At 43.3% G+C, this 24,442-nt stretch overlaps 1 protein-coding gene across 4 annotated transcripts in view; it reads left to right on the plus strand.

The window, feature by feature from the left end:
- kiaa1549la (KIAA1549-like a) overlaps positions 1-24,442 on the plus strand; it is a 40,996-nt gene that overhangs the window by 11,358 nt on the left and 5,196 nt on the right. For 3 of the 4 annotated variants that reach the window (XM_029841971.1, XM_029841969.1, XM_029841970.1), the window contains exons 5-17: positions 214-436; positions 917-1,050; positions 1,769-1,937; positions 3,013-3,072; positions 5,144-5,304; positions 6,284-6,455; positions 7,822-7,982; positions 9,567-9,602; positions 20,609-20,802; positions 21,776-21,921; positions 23,072-23,196; positions 23,368-23,588; positions 23,973-24,105. In XM_029841971.1, coding sequence (XP_029697831.1) covers positions 214-436; positions 917-1,050; positions 1,769-1,937; positions 3,013-3,072; positions 5,144-5,304; positions 6,284-6,455; positions 7,822-7,982; positions 9,567-9,602; positions 20,609-20,802; positions 21,776-21,921; positions 23,072-23,196; positions 23,368-23,588; positions 23,973-24,105 — 1,935 coding nt within the window. The remainder of the gene's footprint in view (positions 1-213; positions 437-916; positions 1,051-1,768; positions 1,938-3,012; positions 3,073-5,143; positions 5,305-6,283; positions 6,456-7,821; positions 7,983-9,566; positions 9,603-20,608; positions 20,803-21,775; positions 21,922-23,071; positions 23,197-23,367; positions 23,589-23,972; positions 24,106-24,442) is intronic. The other variant, XM_029841972.1, reaches the window with a different exon arrangement.

Raw genomic sequence — 24,442 nt, forward strand, 5'->3', positions numbered from 1 at the left:
CAAGTGTCTTAGCGTGAGTGTAGATATTTTCCTACATTCTTTTTTGTAAGTTTGTTTCACCTCTGTGTTGTTGTACTGACACTATGCATGTTCTTAAAATAGGAATTCAAGCCCTCAGCAGATGCAACTTTGTTTCTAATGCACTATAATTAATGTTACTACAAATGGAACTTTAAAAAAAAAAAAAGTATTGTGTGTATTCTGTGTTGACAGGTGGAACACGAGGACTGCAGCCCTAACAATGTGACCCTGGGCTATTATGTGACGAGCGGCAAAACTGTCTACATCCCTTCACTGGTTGTGGAAGTTTTAAGTGTCTACGGCTTTGACAAGCTGCTGTCAGACATTAGGCAGCACACCCCGTTGGTCAAGGCAGTTCTGGTACCAGTGGAACCATGGATGCCAGTTCTGAGCATTCACCTGCAGGTGAAAACAGGTGAGAAAGAAGATAGAGCTCAATAGAATAGATATGTAGAATAGCTAGCTTTACCCTCACTGGCTACTTTTTAATGTAGAACTTGCAAGGCATACTTTGTGGCATACTTTCCATACCATGTTGGAAACATTCCTCAGAACCTTCGGTCCATATTATAAGTAGACATCAGAAGATGGTAGACCGTTGTCATGAGGGATGGACATGGTCAGCAAAAATCCTCAGGTAGACTCAATTCATACCAAGTGGCCCAAAAGTGTTCCCAAAGTGGCCCAAAAGTATCCCTCAAACACTGAACTGTTGATACCAGGCAGGATGGATCAGTGCTTCCATTCATTTTTCTGTCCTTCTTTTGTGTAATTAACTATGATAAACCCAATGAAATGGACCGCAACAACATTCGGGTTATGAACAAAACAAATGTGTATTGTACGATATCCGACGAGGGTTTAACAGAGTTCCTTTTTCTGCCCCCCCTCACAGTACTGAGGTTTGTCGGTCCAACAGACAACATTTACTCCTGCAGTTTTGTGCAGATGTTGGCACAAAGGCTGGAAAAGGCCTTTGATGAGGCTCAGGACAAGGTTCTGGAGACCTACAACAGGCTCGTTGTAGAGGTATGTTCAAGGCTTGTGGAGGCTTTTCAGCAAAACAAGGACAGTCACAATTGTCCAACGAGCACAACGAGGCTTTTAAATAATTGTTTGGCGCTAATTCAATGAAAGAAACTTGCAGCTCCAGAATGTACATACTCAAACAATCCTCTGCTGTGGATGCTTTAGACCCTCTCTTCCAATGTTCTTGGCCACCTTTTATTCCTCCTTTCCAATTCTGCTTCTCTGGCTGTCAACGCGCTCAAGTGACAGCTGGATATTCATGCATAAACCATCAAAATCATGAAGTAGGTCTCAGCAAAAGCAGCAGATACAGGGTCCATTTATTATTCATCCTCTGAAATATTAACACTCATGGAGAAATCTGATGGGAATTCCTGGTTTCTCGTATCATCATCCACTTTACTATGGTGACTCAGTCACATTATTGTTTTAGAGTGCTACACAGGCCTGGACACAAAATGAGGACCACTGTTCGTTCAGAGTGTCATATTGTGTCTGGAGCTCTCTAATGCATTCTTTATGGGCCATTTAGAAGTTTGATAAAATTAGCTCTACTAGCATGAATCCTTGAATTATAAATGCTCGCAGTGTGATCTATTTATGCTCGCGACACCAAATAACTGAAGCTAAAGACAATAATGTTGTACCACCAATCGGAGTAGATGCAAGTTGACTACCGGTACCTAAAGAGATGTGTGTGGTTTGTAATTTATTTTAGATTCAGGGTGTGTCGCAGGAGCCGGGTGCTGCATCAGTGTCTGTGTTATATGTGGTAAAGAACCAGGATGTGATTCTCAATGGTACCGTCGCCAGTGGCCTCCTTAACCAGCTGACTGCCGAGCTCGTGGGATACTTTCTGTTCTACCCACCTCTGATCATTGCTGAACGTAAGTTACACGCCATGACCCTACCAACATTGTAAGATTAAAATATTTATGAATGCGCAGAGAGTGAAAAGTGCAGTGAAACCGGATGGTATGAATTATCTGGCCTCAGATTTATTCATGTTTCCAGCTTTGCACGAGAAATGGAAAATGATAAATCCCTCCCCGAGTCCATTGTTATTCTCAATATGTAAGAATTATAGAACAAAGGAGCCAGTGAGGTAGGTGTCTCAAAAACCTGAGACTGCTAAAATGGCTTTGGAAATCAGTAGAATTTTGTACTTTAGCTTTAGAAACTCCCGGTTTTATCTGTGTTTGGACCCCATTTCAGGCTTTTAAAGCCATACACGAGATTCAAGAGAGGGTGAACAGATGTGCAGGAGCTAAAATCTGAATAACGCCATGGGCAGTCTGTTGTTCGTGTTCTCCGAATGAGCTAATTTTAGCCCGTTTGATTAGATTAGTATCTATTTGCGTGTGTTCTCAGCACCCAAAGGGCAGAAACATCACATTTCACATCCTTGCATTAAAACAATGCTCACAACATGCTCGCTTATTTTAATAAACAATAAAATGGATGTTAAAAAAAAGACAAAAACATGAACAAATGAATTTTGACCTTTACCGACAGCCCAAATGGACAATCAGTGTCTTGCAAATGCAAAAAAAATCAATGGTCTCTAAACAATTAAAACGATCTATCTCCCTTTCAACATCTAATTTAACTAAAAGTACTTAAACGCTGGATCGTTTGGTCAGTGAAATCAAGTGTGCACGAGACAACTGGCACAGGACAAGGTAGATGCAGACTGTTTAAACATCAACAAATCCAAATACAATCGGGACCTCGCCCGATGGACTTTGTCCGTTGTTTGGGCCCTAATAATCAAAAACATTACAATCAGACCTACAATAGGTTCCTTACCCACTGTTTGTGGTCAGGACCATGTCAACATTACAAAGAGCCTCATAATAGGGTGGCGTGGTGGTGCAGTGAGGGGGGTCCAGGCTCGAATCCTTGGATGTTGGCGGTGCTATAACATAACGACGGTTCTGACACCTGCTTTTCTCTTTTCAGCCCTTGAATACCATAACCTCGACACCTCAGTCGCCACCAAGATTTATTGGGTCACAACAGGTAAAATGATCACCAATGCACACAAAACGTTCTAATTACCAGAGTCGTCAGTGGTAATGAAGATCCGCATTGATGGAATCAACTCCAGTGATCTGAATGCCCTGACACATTGGGTGCAGAGCTGTATTCTCTGTCTTTCTCTCTGTACCTCATTTTGTTTGGGATGGTCTGCTGTGTGTCTTTAATTCATTCATTCATTGACTCTTCACATTTGCTAGTCTCCTACCCCTCCTGTCTACTCCCTACCTCCCTTAATCCTAATTACCCTTGATGAGTATCACCTCCATTTGATTGTTCGTGCTCCACTTTTTGTGTTAAACCACTTTCTCCTTCCTTTTGTGTCACAATTTATGTTGCAAAATCATCTTCTTTTATCCCCTCATTTTTGTTTTTCCACATTTGATGAATATTAATTTGATTATTGACTCTGCTGGGCAATTTATTTTATTTTAAGACTGCTGCCATTCCCGGTGAAAAACCTAACATTGCGGAGACCTTCTCCTATGTGTCTGGGAGAGCTTGTTTCTGGGCAACATCTGGACCTCAGTGGGAGATCTGCAGCTCACTTTCTGAGTTTCTCCAAACCTTTAAGGAGGTCTTGCAGGTATTTCCCCTGGAGACCGATGCCAAGAAGGTGCTGACAGGGACTTGTCAAGGAAAACGAAGCATTATAGAATTCTGCACTCTGTTGGTGCAGAGTGGATGGCTTAAACCAGGGAACCTGGGTCGGACTCAGCTCTCCCCCATGAGAGACAATGCAGATTTACCCACAGCTGCTGCATCAGTCCAGTCCCTTCTGGGCAAAAGGCCCAATATTCCTTGCCAGCAAAATGAGTTTGTTTGTTTCAGTGGGTGGATCCACCCTGTGAACCGCAACTAACAGCTGTTGCCATTACTTCCCATTCATCTGTTGGTCCCACCCCAATTAACAGGTGAGATAATATACTGGGCACATAATTGTTCCGCATCCTCACGCCCAGGAGTGTTCTGCTCTATGTTTTACATCTGGGAGAGTTTCTGGAGAATGGGAATGCAACTCCAGATCTAAGAGCTTGGGGCTGCCTGGTCCCTCATCAGCAGACGGCAGCCCGGTTCAATTGCTCCCTGCAGATCCTCGTCCATGGTCAGACAGATCTTTGGACTTTGTGGGTGGGGAACATCTATCCGATGGCCAGTAATAACAATCATAGTCTTCTTATTTAAATATTTAGTTTTTAAAAAAGTTCTATTTGATATTCCTCAACAAAGAAGGCAAAGAAGGTCTTCTCGGCCCCCTGTTGACTGGTTTGTCGTTGGGCAATGTGGGTATAAAAGGACACAAGCAACCAGGACAGCCAAAATCAACCACTTCGAGAAGAAATTCTCTGAAGAATTCCAATGCTTGAATCGCACCAAAAGCAACATAATTGCCTGTGGCCACTTTGGATCGTGCGTCACGCCAGCCTGTGGCACTCTGGTCATTCACATCACGCCATTGACATCGAGGATACTTACCAGGCACGACCCAAGCAAATATTATAACCCAAGGGACGGATTTCTTGCGTTGCGGATGTGTCCACCTGGCAGATCAATGGTGCTTTGAAGGACCAACGCTACTGGCATTCTTGGTTCTACTAGTCCAATGTAGAAATCATGACTTTGATAGGACAAATATGAGAAGTTCTGGAAAACCATCAAATCTATAGAAAAGAAATGTTCATCTCCTCAGGTAAAATCTGCTTCATTCCACAACTACAAATGTAGTTTCAACTACAAAATTACTGAGAATTATGGGAGTAATCAATTGTTTTTTGGCTGAAGTCATAAAAGTCTGTCTTCAGAGTTGTGGTCTTATATAAAGATGGAAGCCAATTAGCATATTCGGTTATATTGCCTGACAAAGCTGAAACCACAGTAAGTTTTTCTCACTTTCTCATTTCATACCATGGATTTCATACCCCCAAAACCTCTTTTCTCACCCCATTCTCTGTCCCATCAGCCACCAAAAAGAAAGAGTTCTTTTTGACAACCTTTTACCCTCCAAAGCCAAACTGAAATTCTTTCATCTGCCCTTTGTCTACTGCTCTCACAGTTATCCAGGAGGTGGACAGCTCTTCCCTAGAGTCCAACTACCAGAGTTTCGCCAGCTTGATGGAGCAGCGACTAGCTGAGCTGTTCCTGGTAGCCGGCAGACAGGGTTCTCAGATCGTGCGATCACGCCGGGCCACCACTGTTGCAGGCTGTACTGTGCAGGTACGCACACATCTGTTGTTCGTTTTATCAGCATTTGTTCCTTAGTTTATTCGTTTTGCACAGGGTTTTATTTTATGGTAAGCAAGAGAACTTGCATTTTGAAGCCCAGGATCATATTTAAAATATTTCAAATGTTTGTTTAGGTGTGGTTGACACCCTCGCCTTTCCACCTGAGTCAGCTGACCACCATGGGGCGCTTGGTCTTTTGTCTCTTTACCTGTGTCCAAAACATGTTGCTGTATATCAGCAGTACAATCAAACCTGCCACTGCACTTATGGACTTACTCTTATCCACTTTAAATCCAAACACATGTAGACTGTCACATTGTAAAGACAATCAGAATCCAACTGTCCATCTGATTGTAAGCACACATCTGGTCATATTCCATCTTTAACCATAGATTACAACTACGGTACATATAGAACATGATCAACTATAATATTAGTGATGTTACTTCCTTACCAATCACAAATACTGAAAAATAGCATGTCAAACTCCAAAACACTTACACCTTTAAATCGCGTTTATCCTTGTACGTCTCTACGTGAGGGTGGGCGGAGACACTCGGGTCAACTTGAGATCGATCGGTTTGATCTTGTCGAGCCTTACACACGTGACCTATTTCCAGTTGGAAAGAACATCAAGAGTGAGGAAACCGTTGGAACATGAGAGCCAGAGATGCTTAAGAGAGCGCCAGCTGGCTGAGACAGCCTTTGCATCTGTGCTCAGTCATCATTTACATGCATGTGATAAAGACTTTATTGGACACGAGATTATTTCTAACGTCTGGATTTTATGTTTTAACGCCCTCAGCTCCTGTGCCTTGTGTACGTGCTCTCATAATTTTGATCGTTAAATGATGCCATACTTAAGACGTCACTGACACTTCATAATTTTGTGGCAGTTAATATGCACAGTAATAATCAGTAAAATAAAAATGCCAGTCAGATATTTTAATGCTTAATTTGTCCTCTACAGATGGTTAGCATGCGCCGTCTGCCTGGTCCTAAGAACCCGGCAGAGATGACGTATTATGTTCAGCTGAATGGATCACCTGTCACTGGGGCCAGTGCAGCAAAGACCCTCAGCAGTCTGGACTCACAGACCATGGCTCTGACCCTTGGACACTTTGTGCAAGTTCAGGCTGAACGTAAGCTTGTTTTATTTTCCCTCAAGGCTGTGAAACTCAATCACGCAATGCATTTGTGTCGTGATAGACATCTACCTTTTGGAACCAAAAGAACCTAAACTATTTTTATAGTTTTATATTTTATATTTATATTCTATTTAATAATCTAATTTATTATATTTTATTTCTTATTTTACTCTATTTTTATTATCTTTAATAGGTTTTTATGGTGTGTAATGGTGGTGGGTAATTTTGTACAGTGCTGTACGTATTTTTTTTTTTTTTGGAGATGCTAATTTCCCTAATGGACACCCCCTAAAGGGATCAATAAAGTACTCTGATTCTGATTCTTATTCAAAATAAAAGACAGTTGCGAAATGTTAGCTAGGAAATGCCTTTGCCCATTCAAGTCAAATTTATATAGAGCCTAAAATTCCCAACCATTGTTTGCTTCGGAGGGCTTTATAAGCTGAACACTTGAGACACCCTTTTTCCTTACACCCTCAAACTGGGTCAAAAACACCTTTATAGGGATATGAAAGATGAAAGCGAGCCACAGATGTGGGTTCCCTCTCCCTACGATACAAAGAAAGACATACAATAGGTGCCTCATATACAAAAAACATCAACATTAATATGGGTAATATATCTGTTCATTCTAATTAGAGATGATGGTGTATAATCAGTCACTGGACTAAGATGTCGATGGTAATAGAAAACTCCATGGGCATACAGAGCTCTGGGCCACCCAACCTTCTGGTCTTGTTGGACCGTATCTCGGATCAGCAAGACGGGAGATAAACAAGCCAGGCTCCAGCAGTAATATGTGCATTTATGTGGCATGAATGTCTAGATAACCTAGGAGTAGAGAGAGTAGAGAAAGAGGTAGGTGCAGCGGTATTATAGGAGCACCAAGCAGCTTTTGTGCTTACATTGCGGAAGAACATCACTGCAAAGATACACGTGCATCTTAACATAGGAATGCACCTAAAAGTCATGTCAGCATCCTGGAGAATTCACTTCCTGTTGGGGCCTGTGACTCCAATGGTTTTTAAGTGCCGCTGTGTGAACGTCCACGTTGCTTCTGCAATCGAGCTCCACTGGGAGTGCTGGGTGAGTGCTCCACACCTAGCTTGTGAGGACATTGGTTATACTTCCGCCTACTGGTTGTCTGCTCGTCCGCATCTTCCATCTGTTCTATCCATGGAAGAATCAGTTCTGCCATGATGACTGTTCTGGCAGGTGCTGAGCAGCGCCATATATCCAGCTGTCATGGTGGTCTCTGCAGGGAAGGTTAGCTGGCTCCGCAGCTAACTGCCGCTCACCTCCTAGTGACAGGACATGCTCGTCTGTCTTAAATAATGAATGTTGAATTGTGTTTTTATAGCTGTTGTGAAGACGCCGCCTGGCAACCTGTGGATTATGGCAGTACTGACACCTCTTTTCCTGTTGTTGGTGGTTATTGGTATGGTGGCCTTCATCTTTTGTCAGAAGAACAGGGTCATCTTTAAAAATGGTGCTTTCAGGACCTTCAAATCCCGTTCCAAGGTAGGGATATCCTTCTCTTCTGCCATTGTTTTCTGCCCCATGCTGTATTTGAATTTATTTTTATTCCTTTCTACCCTATTCATTAGCTTCATGTAAGAGAGTACTGTGATTTTTTCCTCCCCTAGATCTAAGACAGCTTACTACAACTGTTAATAAAATATCTCTTGGATTCCCTTATGGTGCAATTTTGGTGGTCTTCCATTTCATCATAGTACATCTTGGACTCCGGCGGTGTCTTCATAGCAAGGCAGTCCAAAACTCTTGTGACATCGTTAGAATGCAAACAAATGGATCATACATTTTTGGTTTGTACTGTTGAGTTTGTTTTCTCATTCCAGACTGTATCGAGTCTTTACCAAAAACAGACACACAACTCAGATGCACACTCGGCACATAATTGCAATATGTGAACATTTCCAGCATCAACACTAGCTTTTATTTTCAAATATTGTTGACATATTGAATTTATGCTCTGCTCAGGAGCAAAGGCACTGCACAGTACAAGCAGAGGACAGAGTTACTACTGGTGGCTAGCAAGTCCGGCTATCGCCCACAGACAGAAAACTACAGCATTACTTTCAAAATATCCCTGGTTGTTCAAAATGGAACATAAAACTCGACAAAACACACTGAACCTCTGTCTAGTTTCCATCAAATCCACTCTTGAGGCCACTCTTCCTCCTGTTGTTCACCAGTCGTAGCCATAAATAGCATCCATTTGATTAAACCAGTTTCAGGCCATTCTGTGGCCCCTCTTCAGTCCTTGATTGTGTGGTAATCACCTTTACTGTGTTCAGCATTTATCAATGTCATTTATATTTCCACCTGCACGGCTGAGCAGCCATCAGATCATAGAGCTCTGGGTACATCTCCTTTCAGGTCGCACTGGGTCGTTCCCTTTCGAGTCTCTCATCTGTTACCTAGGTCAAAAACACAGTAACACAGCATTGCCTTGTCATTCAGTTTTAATTTGTAAAACAACTAGACACTCTTTGGCTGTTGTAGGGTTGTAAAAATGTAGGTTTTGTGTTTTATGGCCCACCAGTGAAATCAATCCACTGTCAACCCCGTTAAATTAGGTACAAAAAAAGAACCTACTCAGTGATGGAGAGTGAGGGTGAATACACAGTGGTGGAAAAAAAGGTTTTCTGACAGAATTAAATCATGGCATGCATCCTAAATATTAGTACATTGATTGATGTACCGACAATGTCGAGAACTAGTATATGAGTCCCGGTACTAACAACAGTATCTAGTGATACCTGATACCTCTAGTGGAAACTCCAAACCCTAGACTCTACAGTTTGGAGGTTTGGAGGCACAACTACGGTTTGGAGGTACTATTGGAAAAGTGACGTGATTGGTCCTGGACATTTCAGCTAATGGACCTATCACTTGCAGGAGCGAGTCCTATATCGTCTTGTCCTGACCTGTCCTACTCTGGCCTATTTATGTGGATATCTCTAATAATGCCTCGTCCGTATTTCTCATATTTTATATGAACTTATTCTAAAAGTGTCCTGAATTGTGGTTTTTACCTTATATCTCCTTCCTAATCTTGTCCCTCTGCCTCTCCTTGTTTAGACCTCATATCGAAGGGAGGGCAGTTATCACCATCAGGTATTTTATAAGACTCTGCTTAGTTGAATCATTGAAAGGATGTGTAAGCTGCTAAATGCTATTACGTTCCCCGCAAGAAGTGAGAAATTTGTTCTCCTTCCTCTGGTTTCTGAGAACTGTTTTAATTGGCCAGAAACTTTAAAGAATCGTTGAGTCGGCGAGGAACTATAAAACTATGAAAACTTGGTAAAAGTATTGGGTAATGGAGTAATTTTAACTGGGTCAAGTGTGCCCCCTAAGGGGGGTCCAGCATTATGAGGGGGGGGGGCTACAGTGAACACTGTTTCCACTGTCATTGTCATGTTACATGTAGTGGACAGCGCTAATTTTACTATCAACCTCTTTAAAAAAGGGCCATTTAAACAACAATTTTTCACCGCTAGCATGGATGAGTTTAAAAACAGCAAGCGAGACGAATTAATTTTATATCCAAGGGGAACGCTGTAAAAAATGTTTGAGAAAAGTGGTAGACAGCTTGTTGTAGACAAACGGAACACACGCATGAAGACAGCATGCGGCGCTTGCTACAGTGGGAGGGCAGCAGTGCAGGAGCTTGGCACTCAACGTTACTTTCAACCCAAATTAAGCAAACAAAAAATGTCTCACTTCTTGTGGAGTATGCAACAGCTTTAAGTGTTAATCACTCCTCTCTGTCGTGTTGGCTGCTTTCCTGTGTGTACTTGCTGCTGCTGTTGCTAGCCAAATCTTTGCATGATGTTAATGTGCCGTGCAGATAAGTAGTTCTACCTTCATCAGCAGATTATAGAAATCATGGCGACCAACATTGTTGCAAGGTTTATGATTTACATTGTAAAGAAACAGAAACATTCATCGAAGGAAATGTGAAATCAAGTAGAATCTCTAGTCTGCCAGGTAATGCTGATGTCAGCCTTCAGTAAAAAACATTTTGTGGAAAAGATTCAATGAAAAAATCACAAAACAAAACATAACACGCTCTAACCCATTAATATAGATACCAAATGATGATTAAAAATGTAAAGGCTTAGGACAATGGATTGAAAATGTTAAGCAGCATAATATTGTCCACAGAGTATTTTATTGTGCTAATATCAGGTTATAAATAAAGTTATTATAAGTTTTTTCTCCAGAGAAAAATGACCAGTGTGGGATTTGGGTAGAACATTCTTTATTACTGAAACTTTTTGTTACATGGATGTTAATATTTTTGCAATAACCATCAATTATAAATATTAAATTGATGTTTCAAAATGGTTTATAAGTAGTTATAAGTAGTTTATTATTTATTGTTGTCAGGTCGTCCATTTACATAAACACATATAATTCACAATTAACAAATGCCGTTTGTTAAATATTTGAAGTAAAAACCCATTAGTAACTGTAATTGTTTACTAAACAGTGCATAAAACATCTATTAGTATTAAATATCAAGTAAAACCTGGTATTTTAAAAGAACATAGTTAATTATTTTATATAGAGGAAATTACATAGATGTCATTGTAAAGTTGGAACTAGCTTTAGGTTGACAATTAAACTGTAAATAGTTGATTATTGATTTGTTTTTTACTTTATGTCACTGTGAAAAAGCCTGCTTTAAAAAGATGGTTTTAAAAGTCAGAGAAACCCCAGGGGGACAGGCTGTGCATCCATAATAACAAACCACATTCCAGCCAATCACGACGAAATGGGTGCAGGAGAGGGGTCGATGTCTGTGCAGATATAAATATTAATTTAATCAACACACAGTTGATCATAGCTCAGCCATCAGAGCCGCATTAACATAGCAAAGATCCACTTCCGATTTTCATGACAGTTACAGAAACATTGGAAAAAGGGAATTTGCTAAATAGAAAAACAAGTTCCCCAAAATGATGTTAAAATAACATCTTGTCTCGCCTTCTTAACCGCTTTATCCCTTTCGGGGTCACGAGGAGGGTGCACAAAATGGGTACGCAAGATATTAAAATAAAATGCTGAAATAATTAGGCCAAATTACATTAAAACTCAAATAATTATGTCTGTGAGACATAGGGAACTAACACTAAACAGCTACACAAAAATGCACCAAAACAGCGTCCAAGCCGTCTGATCTGCACATCAAACATTTGCCAAGAGCAACTCGACTCAACCCACCCCGGAATCAATGACCTATTTTTATCAGTAAACATCCTTTTAAACCCCATTTCTAATCAGCAGCAGTCACACACATAACTTAAGACTCAGAAAAAGTCAGGAAGGAAATGAAAATGTAATGAAAATAAATGAAAATAATGTGTGTTCTGGAGAAATGCTAAACTATGCAGCGTTTTAACTACTGGTAGATGGTTAATATACATGTTTTACACTGTTTACTAAAAACATACAAAGCATTTCCAATAACATAAAATGTTTTGAAGTACAAATAATAACAAATGTTTTACTAATGTCAATTATAAATTGTCAGCATATGGCTTAGAAGTATGAAACGTTTGTAGATTTGTTTACAGTGAAGTCACTACTTAAAAACATTAATAAACTACTTATAAACAAGTTCTAAATGCCAAGTAACTCTTGATCGGTGATGGGTTTTGTGAAGTGTTACTGCTTGAAGAAATAGTTATTCCCAATGAATATTACTTATCTTTGTTTTTGTTTTTTTTGAAGATATGATATCAAAGATGAAAGCACCTGTAAATTACTATCACAATTTGTGCAAGAGGCTACAATCAAACACGAGGATTTCATTTTAAAAACACTTGTGGTAGTGTGTCAAACATCACTTCCTTTATACAACAAACATGGTAGTTAAAGGAAATACCGAGGGGGGAAACTCCCATTCTCTGTTCCAAATTTGTAACACCTCAGAATCCAGACCAAAAAATGAGAGGACATCTGAGAACACACACATACACGCACACACACACACACACACACACACACACACACACACACACACACACACACTATGATACTCACACATGCACACAATTATAGTCTTGGATGAGTCTCACGAACACACTTCTATACTCCTGTTATACTATCATACAATATTGTAACCTCTCACAGGTGCTGCTACACTCACACACATTATTATAGTTTCACACATTGTACTATAGAAATGTGCGACAACAGTGTGAAAGAGTTTTATTGAGACAAACGTGAACTGGATTGAACAAGAAATAGGAATGACTTCTCAGTTTCTGATTGGGACAAGGAGCAACAGAGAGCATCTCCACCGAGCAACTTTTAGATAACATTTTAAACAATATTTTAACATCTTCAAACATCGTCACCCATCACAATGTTGGAAATGTTACACCGCAGTCGACAGCCGTGCACGGCAGCCTTCCGGTTCGGGGAAATGTTCTTCAGAGCTCAACAAGGTGTATCACAGCATAGTGGAGGAACATCATCTGGAGTTACCCTTGATACCAACCAAGGAATTCAACCTCGGTATCAAACGCAGCAGCACCTTGGCAGGTGTGCTTCAAAGACAAGGAGAAGGTAAGGCCATTTCATACGGTGGCATTGTGTTATTTTGTTGTCTGGACTGCTTCGTAACATTGCTGCTTCGCAGCTTATGCGGTGGCTTTAGCTTTGGCTTTTATCGATTGCCAAAGGGAAATCACTCTTTTCTAGGAGCTCAAGTTCATTTAGGTCTTTTTGGGGGCACCCAGAACCTTATCAGACCCTACTATTTTAACACAATAAGGGCCACACCATTTTCCCCAGCCAGCCCAGTGAGCATCGTATCCCTGAAGCGGCACCTATTTATCGTGCGCTTGATTGATTTCACACATCTACAATAGTAACATGTAACATTGTAATCTTTAGTCACACATCTGGACAGCTGTTGCTGTCGGCCTTCCACTAAAGAGAGAGTCCATCTGTTCATTAACTCGATCAGCTTCTTGCACCCTTTTTTGTTCCACAAACATGGTTGCTTGCTTCAGGGATACCAAGGATGATTATTTTTTTATCTATGAATATGGGTAACCTTGTGGTGGATAATTGTAGTGGGTAATTGCCTGAAAGTGAAGCACAGTTGAGTTGACATGCAATAACGATGTCCTCTTTTTTCAGGCCCAACGCCCCAAACCATCTGAACGTTTCTCAAAGATATCATCTACTAACCACATCAGTAACCATCTCCCTCATGGCCGAGCTAAAGGATCAACTTTTGAATGTGTTGTACTATCTTGGAGGTTATTGGAGGGTAAATATTGGTGCTAAATATGTTTTTGTCATAAGTACGTGAATTGTCTTGTCTATAATGTGAACAAAAGAAAATACTGAAGGTAAAAATAGTTGATGATTCTGTGATTTTTCTTCTGTTTTTGCTACTAATATCCTATTACAATCTGTTCTTTTATATCAGTGGCTTTTATCTCCTCCTTTGGCCAGTTTATTTTGCCAACATGGTATCTGATGACCGGCATAGGTGGTTATGGCTTGGGCTTCATATGGATTGCCTTACCCTGTGACTGACTTCCTTAGTAGGCTCCCCAAGGTTCCCCTATTTGCCTGCAGAATTCCAAGGCATCAATCATCTGTCTGTGTTCCCATCTGGTAGTCTGATCCCCCCATACTATCCTCCCTCTGGTTGCCATTTGGGAGTGCTGGCTGAGACCAGATGAGATCCCAGTGTCATTGCTGTAGACCCTGATGATGCAGATCAATTAGTTAATGTCTTGCTCGCTCATGTCATAGAGCATGATGCCATCCATGTAGAGGAGGTGAGTGATGGTTCGATTTTAAAGCCGGTATCTGTAGCAGGTCTTTTTGATGATGTGGCTCGGGGGGGTCAGACCTTATATACCCTCAGTATATGCTGCACTCGAAGGTCTTGTGCAATGAGACTGGAAGTGGCCTCCAGGATGGTCTTCCATAGCCTCATTGGGGTTTTGTATGAAGGCTTCCTTAAGTCCTGTTGATCTGGTGCAGGATTCAGGATTCATGGGCCTTCTGTGCACAGCAGAGATTCGTTTGTTTTTCCCTGCGGTCTCTAGCAACTGTCCTTTTTCTCCCTATAGATTATTTCTGCAATTTTCTTTTTCAGTTGACTGTTTCTTGTGAGCATTTTTTTTGTTGTTGTTGTTCAGGCCAATGTAAATATATGTGTTTTCACATGACTGGTGAAAAATAATAAAACAAAAATGCTTCCATAGGATGTGTGTATCTGCATGTATTTCTTTGCATGTGACCAAAAGATTTCAACAATTTCACCCACTTTAGGATTATGAAAAGTATAAGCCAGCTTTATTAAACAGAATCTATGAGTTCTTCTACAGAATGGAACATTTTCAAACAGTAGAATTTAAAACTAAATATCACTATTGATGGTCTGAAAACGATGTGCTTCAATAATAATGACTGAAAACGCATAGTAATCACGCCAGACCAGTAGGTGGCAATGCAAGTTTATAGTGAAACAGTGGCATTACAACGCGCTACCTTTATCTGAAAGAGCATCCTCCCTGTTTGAAGGAGATGAATATCATTCAAAACTTTACTCTCTGGAGCCCAGTTTCAAGTGTTTGTGGATCCGGGTGCTCCAGGCACCGTTCTCATGTAAACAAAAGGCGCAAACGGAATGAAAGCTCGCTGTTTTGAGCCATTTTCATTGTTAGGCTGCACGGTCTCTCTCACTCGCTCTCTTTCACTCTATCCAGCACTTTCACGTATTGCGTCACTTCCTGTCTTCTCAATCGTTCGTTGGTTGCATTGTGCACGGGGTGTTGTATTCACTTTAATTAAAATTTGAACACTTGGGACATTCTAGTCACCTGATAACAACAGTGAGAAACAACCCATATTAAACAAATACAAGGCTTCGCCGACTATTAGCATTAGCATGGCCTGTATGTTCCCCCAGTCAGCACATCTGGTGATGGTCCAGTTGTTGGGATGGCCTGGTTAGCTTTCTCTCTGATAGCTAGAACTTTATCAGTGAAGAAGCTCATGAAGTCTTCACCACTCAGGGAAGAAGGGATACGTGGATCTAAAACACTGTGACTCCTGGTTAATTTGGCCACAGTGCTGAAAAGAAACCTGGGGTTGCTCTTATTTTCCTCATTTAAAGAAGAAAAATAAGCTGTTCTAGCCTTACAGAGGGCCTCTTTGTAAACTAATAGACAGTCTTTCCAGGCTACATGGTAGCTGTCTATTTTACAAGAATGCCACTTCCTTTCCAGTCTTCGCACTTTCTGCTTGAGGGTCCTGATGTGTGAATTATACCAGGGGCCACACCTCCTCTGATTTACTATTTTCTTTTTCAGGGGGGCAACAGAATCAAGCGAGGTTGCTGCACCTTCAGCAATAGAGTCGACCTCAGCAGGGCTAAGATTATAATGACTGATCCCTGGAGAAACACACGGTGGTCCTGGGATCAGCACAGGGATCGCTTCCTTAAACTTAGCTACAGCATTATCTGAAAGACATCTGCTATAGTCAGACTGAGCTCTGAGCATAGAAGAATCCTTAATCATAAATGTGAAAGTGATCAAAGAATGGTCTGACAGGAGGGGGTTCTGAGGGAACACTGACACATGTTCTACCATAAGTCAGAACTAGATCTAGGGTGTGGTTGAAGCCATGAGTTGGTTGGTTTATCTGCTGGAGGAAACCAACTGACTCAAGGAATGAGATGAAGCCATTTCTAAATTTGTCATTTACAACATCGACAATCTGGTGGTTTATTTATTGTTTTTACATCAAAAATCCAAACATAGAATATAAACAATGATTATACTTTAAAATAAAACTGATGAAGACAGGATGTGATGCTGTGGAGGTCAGGATGTAGAGGAGGAGGAGGAGGAGGATGGCTTTGGGAGCTCTGGAAATGTCATTTTTTCCAGAACCTCATCTTTTTCCGGATCCATCTACAGAAGCCTTTTTTCTCCCGCTTCTTTGATACTTGAAGCTGCAGAAAAGAGAGAGTGTGTTTTAGATTTCACTGAACATCATCTGAAATCTTCTGGAAGAGGAACAAAGGCGAAAGCATCTCACCTCAAGTTGGAGGATCGCTTCAGAGAGCCTCTGGAGCTCCTCTTTGGTCTTGGCCTCCTCGTGCTGCCTCAACCGTTGGCTCTCCAGGAACTTGTGCTCCAGCTCTTCGTTCATCTGGACCCATGTCTGAGCGGTCCTCTCCCACCGCTGATGAACATCAGCCAGCATCCTGTTAAAGTTCTCTTCTTTAACCACCAGCTGCTGCTTCATCAACTCTTCCTTTTGCAAGATCTTCTCATTATATTTTTGTTTCTCTTCCTCGAGAAGTTTCTGGAACTTTTTTTCTTCCAGAAAGAGCTGCTGCCTCATGGCCTCTTTCTCTTCATTTGATCTTTGCCTTTCTTCCTCCAGCTTCGTCTCAAATTCCTCCTGGATCACGAGGAGCTTCTGGTTCAGGCCTTCCTCCTGCTCCATCAGCTCTCTCCTGTGTGTCTCCTCGTTCTCCTGCTGCTGGCTGTGGAGGGTTTCCTCCAGAGAAGCACATTTCAGCTCGCTCTCCTTCAGAGCAGCTTGTGTGCTGTTCAGCAGGGTCAGGGCCTCCACATGGGCCACAGTTCTCATTTGTCGCCTCTTCACTGCCCTGCTGAGCTGCTCCTCCTTCTCAGCCAGGGCTTCTCTGAGATGCTGGACCTCTTCCGTCCAAGTCTCCATGGATGATTCTTGCTCTGCCTTCAGCTGCTGGGTTCCTCCCATTGATGCGTCTGCTGGTCACCAGTGTGGTACAAGAGTGTTGAGCTCCTCAGGCGTGTGCTGATGAGGTGGAGCTGATGTGTTTGATCTGCCAGTTCGGTTTGATCCTTTGATTTCATTGATCTGACATGAAAGAACAATTTTGACATCAATGACATAAAGGAGATCAAAGACTAAAATGCCAACTTAAGATAAAGTTGGAGGGCCAACTGTATTGCGTCACTTCCTGTCTTCGCAATCGTTCGTTGGTTGCACTGTGTTTGTGTTGTATTCACTTTACTTAAAATTTGAACACTTGGGACATTCTAGTCACCTGATAACAGCAGTGAGAAACAACCCATATTAAACAAATACAGGGCTCCACCGATTATCAGCGTTAGCATGGCCTCACCGTCTGTTTCACCCGGTGTCTTTGTCTGTTCAGCGTATGAAATGTTTAGTTAATCCTCTGCCTCCTTTAGTGGAGGGAATAGGTGCACAAAGTGTAGTTTATTTACGGCTCTGGAGGCGAGACTTAGCGAGCTTGAGACGCGGTTCCGCAGCTTGGAGTTAGCTGGAGTTGCGTCAGGTAGCCAGGAGAAGCTAGCTGCTGCGGAGCCGCCTAGCGTAGCTACAGCTAGCGGCCCCCGGCAGCAGCCGGCTAGCCAGGGCGGCTGGGAGACGGTTCGTAGGAAGCGTAGCCCCAAACAAAGGCCCACGGTGCCCCACCACCCGCTTCCCGTGGCTAACCGCTTTCCCCCACCCGGCGACACACCCGCTGAGAAACCGACCCTGGTAATTGGCGACTCCAGCCACCATAGTTAAGAGCATTCCGGGGACCGGAGCGGGCGACATAGAAGCAAATTTACGGCTGCTGGCGAGACGTAAACGTAAATTTGGCAAAGTTATTATTCACGTCGCAGCCAACGACACCCGGCTTCGTCAGTCGGAGGTCACCAAAATTAACTTGGAGTCGGTGTGTAACTACGCAAAAACGATGTCGGACTCCGGAGCATTCTCTGGTCCCCTCCCCAATCCAGGTGGCCTTTATAGACAGTTGGAACACTTTTAGGGGAAAACCTGGTCTGATTAGGAGAGACGGTGTCCATCCCACACGGGATGGTGCCTCTCTCATTTCTAGTAATTTGGCTAATTTTATTAGACCCAAAGTGACCTGACAATCCAGGGTCCAGACCAGGATGCAGAGTTGTGGTCTTACACACCTCTCTGCTGCTTCCATAGAACCCTCATCCACCAACAATAACATATTTAACACTATAGAGGTAGTCTCTGTTCCACGGTTAAAAGTTCACCAAGAGAAGAGCCGTAGTCAGAAGTTTCAGCCCTTGGAATGTCATTTAATGTTGAGGTGTGGCCATAAGGGGTTCCTGGGACTGGGATTTGTGAGTTTGAAGAGGGTTCTGAAGAGGATTGGTAACTTAAATCATACTGTGAGTACCCCAGATAGAAGGTTAAAGGCAAGGTTGTGTCAGGCATATGAGGGTCATGTGACGACGGTGTGTGCAATACTGAGGCTCGTAAAGTATTTAAAGAACAGTCGCTGCCTTTAACTGAGCTTCAGAGGCAGCAAATTCTCGACTCGCTCGGTCAGGTGGTCCGTCCATCTGTCCCTCCGCCCGTCCTTCTGCTCTACAAAAACCTGCCATCTCTCAGCGACTCATCGGAGGCTCTCGTCACAGCCCCTGTCTGCAGCCACCGTCCTCATTAAATGAGACTGCTTGCATGACGTGACTCATTTATGAAGCCAACATGCTGTCGGTGTAGGGCAGAGAGGAGGATATTTGAGACAGCGTGACTGGAGAGAGGAGGACAGACCAAGGCAGTGGTCAGCATGAGTTGGGAAATGGGGCATGGGCGTCGTATCTGTTGTCTTTTCTGAAAATTCCTACTTCTTCCATACATGGTTAAATCCGATGCATTTAGTGCTACTACTCCCAGTGATTGCTACTTGTATATCAGGTCTTATTTGAATTCACTAACCCTGACACTACAAATAGTGTCTGCTCAAACAAACTGCACCTATAGTGCTTATTGTTGGAAGCACCTATAGATTACATACTGGCACGACCTTCCCTTGGGTACGCACATGATCAGATACAAATGTGAATAGCACAAGGCCTCAAACACTTTAACATTATGGCAGCACAACTGTTGTCATACCTCATTTCAGCAGGTAGTGTGAATGTAAAGACATGCGTTCAACAGTACATCCCACTTTTTTCTCCTGTGTACTGACACTTGGCCCTCCGTGGCCCTGCGTATTGGTGCTAGCCAATAAAACACTCGGGTATGCTGATGACTTATTAATGAGACTAGTTGCCCATGCTAGTTACCCTTGCGTGCACTCAGACTTTAGCATGCATCATCAAACAACTAAGGCATCCCATTTTAGAGCTGCCAAAAATAAAAGTTCATCTTTTTTTTAAAAAAATGTCCGTTAAATCAGTGGTGCGACAGATATCTTTTTGCTGAGTTGAACTCTGCAGCTTCAGCCAGGATTGTGATCAAAATATCACACTGTTGATGATATCAGCTTTGAAAGGATCAAGTTGTTCATTATGAATGATATTCACTCTGAGGTATGGAAGTGTGGAGTTATGTAACATTAAATGCAATGGCACTGTCCTTAATTAGAAACTGTCACGGTGAAATATTAAACAGTTAAAAAGTGGGGAAAGATCTTCTGCACTATCACACTGCTGGAAATGTTCATAAGTCAACTTGTCTTGTAAACTATTTTAATTGGGGAAGGAGCCAGGACATCTACCGGTACGTATTTCTGTTCCATTTTTAAAACCACTGAGGGTATTAAATGTAAATCCAATGCTTTTAAATCCCACGAAGGTCGCAGTAATTTAGTCCAAACAGTCCAACGTGCAGGTGCGTGTTCTCAAAAATATCCGCTGAACTTCTTCCCTTTTCGGTACTGCTTCATTCTCTGCTGGCTAAGGGCCACTTATCCACACCACTGTGTCTGAACAGGAGTCGTCTCTACTCGGGGTCACTGGGAGGACTGGAATGTATCCCAGCAAAGTGTTTTTTCTTTTTTGTTCCACGTTATTCTGCATCAGAGTCTGTACAATATATGTGCGCCAGTGTGCATTTGGCATCTGCTGAAAATGGCTTGTTGTTTTAAGGGACATCAATCCAGTTAGGAAATAAAAGATATCATAACTAGCCCTGGCCATCAAAACTGTATTTGTTAAAGAACAACATCAACAACTACTACAACACCTGGTTAAAAAATTCCTTACTGGACTGATCGTCCAGTTGGTGCCATTGCTAAACTCTACTGGTTGTAATTTCACTAAGGGCACATTTTTGTGGCTTCTTTCCCTGCCTGGCAGCCTGTCCAGGGATTTGATTATGCCAAGAAACACATGGGCAGAACTGGCAGTGAGACCGCCTCTGTCACCAAGGAGACGCTAGCACTGGGCCTGCCGGTACGGGATGCTCTGATGTCACTGTCGTTGGACAAAAAGGTCCACCAGGATGTCACCTCCAACAAGAGACCCCCATCGGCTGACATACATAAAGGAGGGTAAGACAGCGACTTACATTCTTCTTGGTTTTTCTTGGCATCAGATAGGTTTTATGACATTGTCCTGATGATGACTCCAACATCACTATGTTGGCCCCAGCCAGGCTTGGACCAGCTGGTCCCAAATGTGGCTGCACATTTGTTACCTGGCACCAAAAACAGGAGAGCACATTAGTCCAGTTTTGGCATCACGAACTTGCCCCGATCTACCTGACTGACCTGCTCCATCGTTGCCCCCCTCTTGGGCCCTCAGGTTGGCAGATCAAGTCTCAGAGGAAGCGAAGAGGGGACCTCACTTTGTCAGTTCTTATGTAATCAGCCCCCTACACATCAGGCAGACTGACTCACTTCCTGTTTTTAAAAGCATCTTAAAACATTTCGCTTCTTTGGGTTTGGATTTGGTTGCAACGTTTCTGGACGCTAGGAAGTGGATAAAAAAATCTCTTCCTTTAATTCGTTGAAATAGAAGAAAATCTACTGGGATTTGATCAGCTTTTGGCTACCGCCCAGGATGTTGTGCACGCACACGCGTGTGTTTACTTGGACAAGGTGTTAGCCTCGCCTGTGGCTGTTGGCTGTCCACTGTTGCTGATCCCTGCTTCTCACACCACCTACAGACATGCCTGTCAACTCCTGTAGCTGCTGTAGCTTAGGTAGACAGGTGTGTGTGTGTGTGTGTGTGTGTGTGTGTGTGTGTGTGTGTGTGTGTGTGTGTTAACGAGGAAGCTCCAGGTGACCGTAACGCAACGTTAAATCCTTCTGAGAAGCAGCACAACTCAAACTGTTGCCTGACTGACACATTTATGGTGAAGGTTCCGACCCGGCGTGCTCATCGTGCACGTGTCTGATGTTATTTATTTAGTTATTTCAGTTATTTCAGTTTGTGTTCACTGGGAAGCAGCGTCCTCTATGTGCACGCTCTCAAGGCCCTGCCTCCTCTCCTTGTCTGTCTCTGTTGCCATGGATACTACAGGCGGTTACCAAATGAGGAGGACGGGTCGATGTCGAGTCATGGCTCCGGGAAGCTGAACACTGGCAAGAGCTCCTCCGCCCGGAGGACAACGATGAGCAACAGCAGCAAGACGGGCAAAGAGGAGCTCCATAAGAAGAGCGCCAACGGTGAGCGTTCGTTGGGGCCCCAACGGTGAGCGTTCGGTGGGGCCCCAACGGTGAGCGTTGGGGCCCCACCGAAGGACAACCAGGGGTTCTACGCTTTACGTCCCTTCTCTCCATCATTGTGAGGGACGTGCTGCCCCGGTGTCCTTGATCCTTTATGGTGGTCATCTCCATCGGGGCAGCGCCCTCTCAGGGGTGTCTCTGTGCTTGTCCTTTGGACCGTGGGCCTTTAAAAGGCCTGTGTGTTGCGGGGCCCACAGGGTGCTCAGGCAGTTTGAGCTTTTCTGTCCCTGTTGCCGAGGCTGGTGTCCATCCAGAGACACACTTCCTGTAGCACAGATGGATTTTAATGCTCCTAGTTGCAGAGCCTGAGGATATAATATCTAAAATAGAATATTGACACAAAACTGTGACCAACGGTGAATAAAATAAGAGCTTCTGGGTCTGTTCTGTGTTTAAATCATCTCTACAACAGTCCAGAAAAACGGATCTACTGGTTTGTAAGTGTAGATTGCATCAGAAATGAAGCAGTAAAGTAGTTTTCAGCCACCAAATGAAATAACATAATAAAGTTATTACACCGCAGGTTATGTAGCAACACCATAAATGTTCAACAGAGCAAGAGAGCAACAATCAGTGAAATCAGCATCTAACCGGATCACCAGCCTCTGTGACAGGAGACCCCCACCAGCCCTTGACCAGCCTGCCGTGTTTTCATGGGATGCAACAGCACACACTGGGCTGCTGCTCCTAAACCACGTTACGCACCACGGAGCGTGTAACGTGCCGTCTCTTACAACACATATTGAATTTGATAATCACCCCACATACTGGGAGAGAACATTTACACCATTTATGTGAAATGGAAAATATGGGGTTAGCAGTCTAGCTACAATTATATCACTGTGGCTACAATGAGCTAGCTTGCGATCTAGGCTCTGCACACAGCTTTATGCAGGATCCAGGTTCAAAATAACGACGTTCCTTCATTCGATGGGCCGAGCCACTTCACTTTTCACCTATTTCCTCTATCTTAAATATTATTATAAATGTAGATTTGCACAGGTGTAAATAAGTGGATTTTCTTCCTTTGCTCTGCCTGCAACATCGTCAACATGTATTCGATGACAGTATTTTTTCCCCTTTTCCTCAGACCCGTACGAGGACCATTCGGGATCTCTGCGTCTCATCACCATCAAACCCATGACCGCGCAACCGACCTACTCCTACCCATCATCGTCGTCCCACAGCCAAGACTCCGTAGTCGTCAACGGAGATGTAAGTCAGCAGTGTGGGACTCCTAATGTGATAATGGGAAAGCTGCTCCCAATCAGGCTTAGTGGTGCGGGGAGATAAGAAAAAGAGAACTCCTACCCAAAGTTTTAAGAAAAAACAGATGATGTCACTACGATCGGGAATGTTGGGATCATGTGACTGAAATCTTGACAGGCAAATCACGGGGGTCTGAAACAGAAGTCCGACATCGAGCACTACAGAAACAAACTGCGGCAAAAAGCTCGCAGGAAAGGCTACGGAGACGCTTCCCTGTCCGAGAGCGGCAGCCATGGTTACAGTCACCGCGAAACCCGACTCAGCCGGCACGACGGCTCGGTCAAAGAGCCGATGACTGCCGAGGAGAAAAGGGCGTCGTTTGCAGGATGTCACAAGAGGTAATAAAAAGGTGGAAAAGAGCCACCCATCATTTTAACACGGGAGACAGAATTCCAATGGTTTCTGAACCAAATATCACCTGATGGGACGCCCCAGGTGACCGACAGGCCACCAAACACAGGTTTAACACCTGTCCAGAGGAACCACATCCTTAAATATAGCATATAGCTGGAGTGAGCTCTAAGAGATTAGCTTAACAGCCACGTAGCCTGTAAAGCTCTACATCGGTAACGAGGTGCTTCCGAGCCTAATTGACCTGGTGGTGGTGGCACCATAACTGCTGCATGTAAATCTTGATAGCATCTTGTCCGTTTTGGTTGGTTAAATCTCCTTCGGTGCCGTTGCGTCAGGACTACTGAACATATCCCACTGCTACACTGCAGGTACTCCCACCCCAGGGAGCCCACCTACTGGAGCCGCCAGTCCCTGAGCAGCCCGAGCCCCGTGGAGACGGAGATGGACATGTTGGTGTTGAGAGAAAGATCCAGGAGGGGCATCCACAACAATGGTTACGATGTGAGTAGCGAGTATGTGACGGTGATCCAAAGCTTTAGGTCTTTGTCAAACTAGTAGGGAATAACATCACGGTGGAAGGTTTATCACCCCCATCCCTGCGTTAGCTGGCTAGGCCTGCTCCAGGAAGCACTTTTGAATTTGTACCATACCCCGAGATGGGGAAAGGAAGGCCAACGTGATCAGAGGAAAGACTTTGTCTATTTGGATCCCAGGAAGAGATGGAGAAAGAAAGAAAGCAAATGTCTGCTGACAGAAGTAGCAGCAGCTTCCATCCTGAATATCACCCACTGTGAATGTGATTATAGCCTCTTGGATTCAGGCGGGAGCCTTGGTAACA

The sequence above is a fragment of the Takifugu rubripes genome, chromosome 9, assembly GCF_901000725.2.
Source record: "Takifugu rubripes chromosome 9, fTakRub1.2, whole genome shotgun sequence".
Classification (NCBI taxonomy): Eukaryota; Metazoa; Chordata; class Actinopteri; order Tetraodontiformes; family Tetraodontidae; genus Takifugu; species Takifugu rubripes.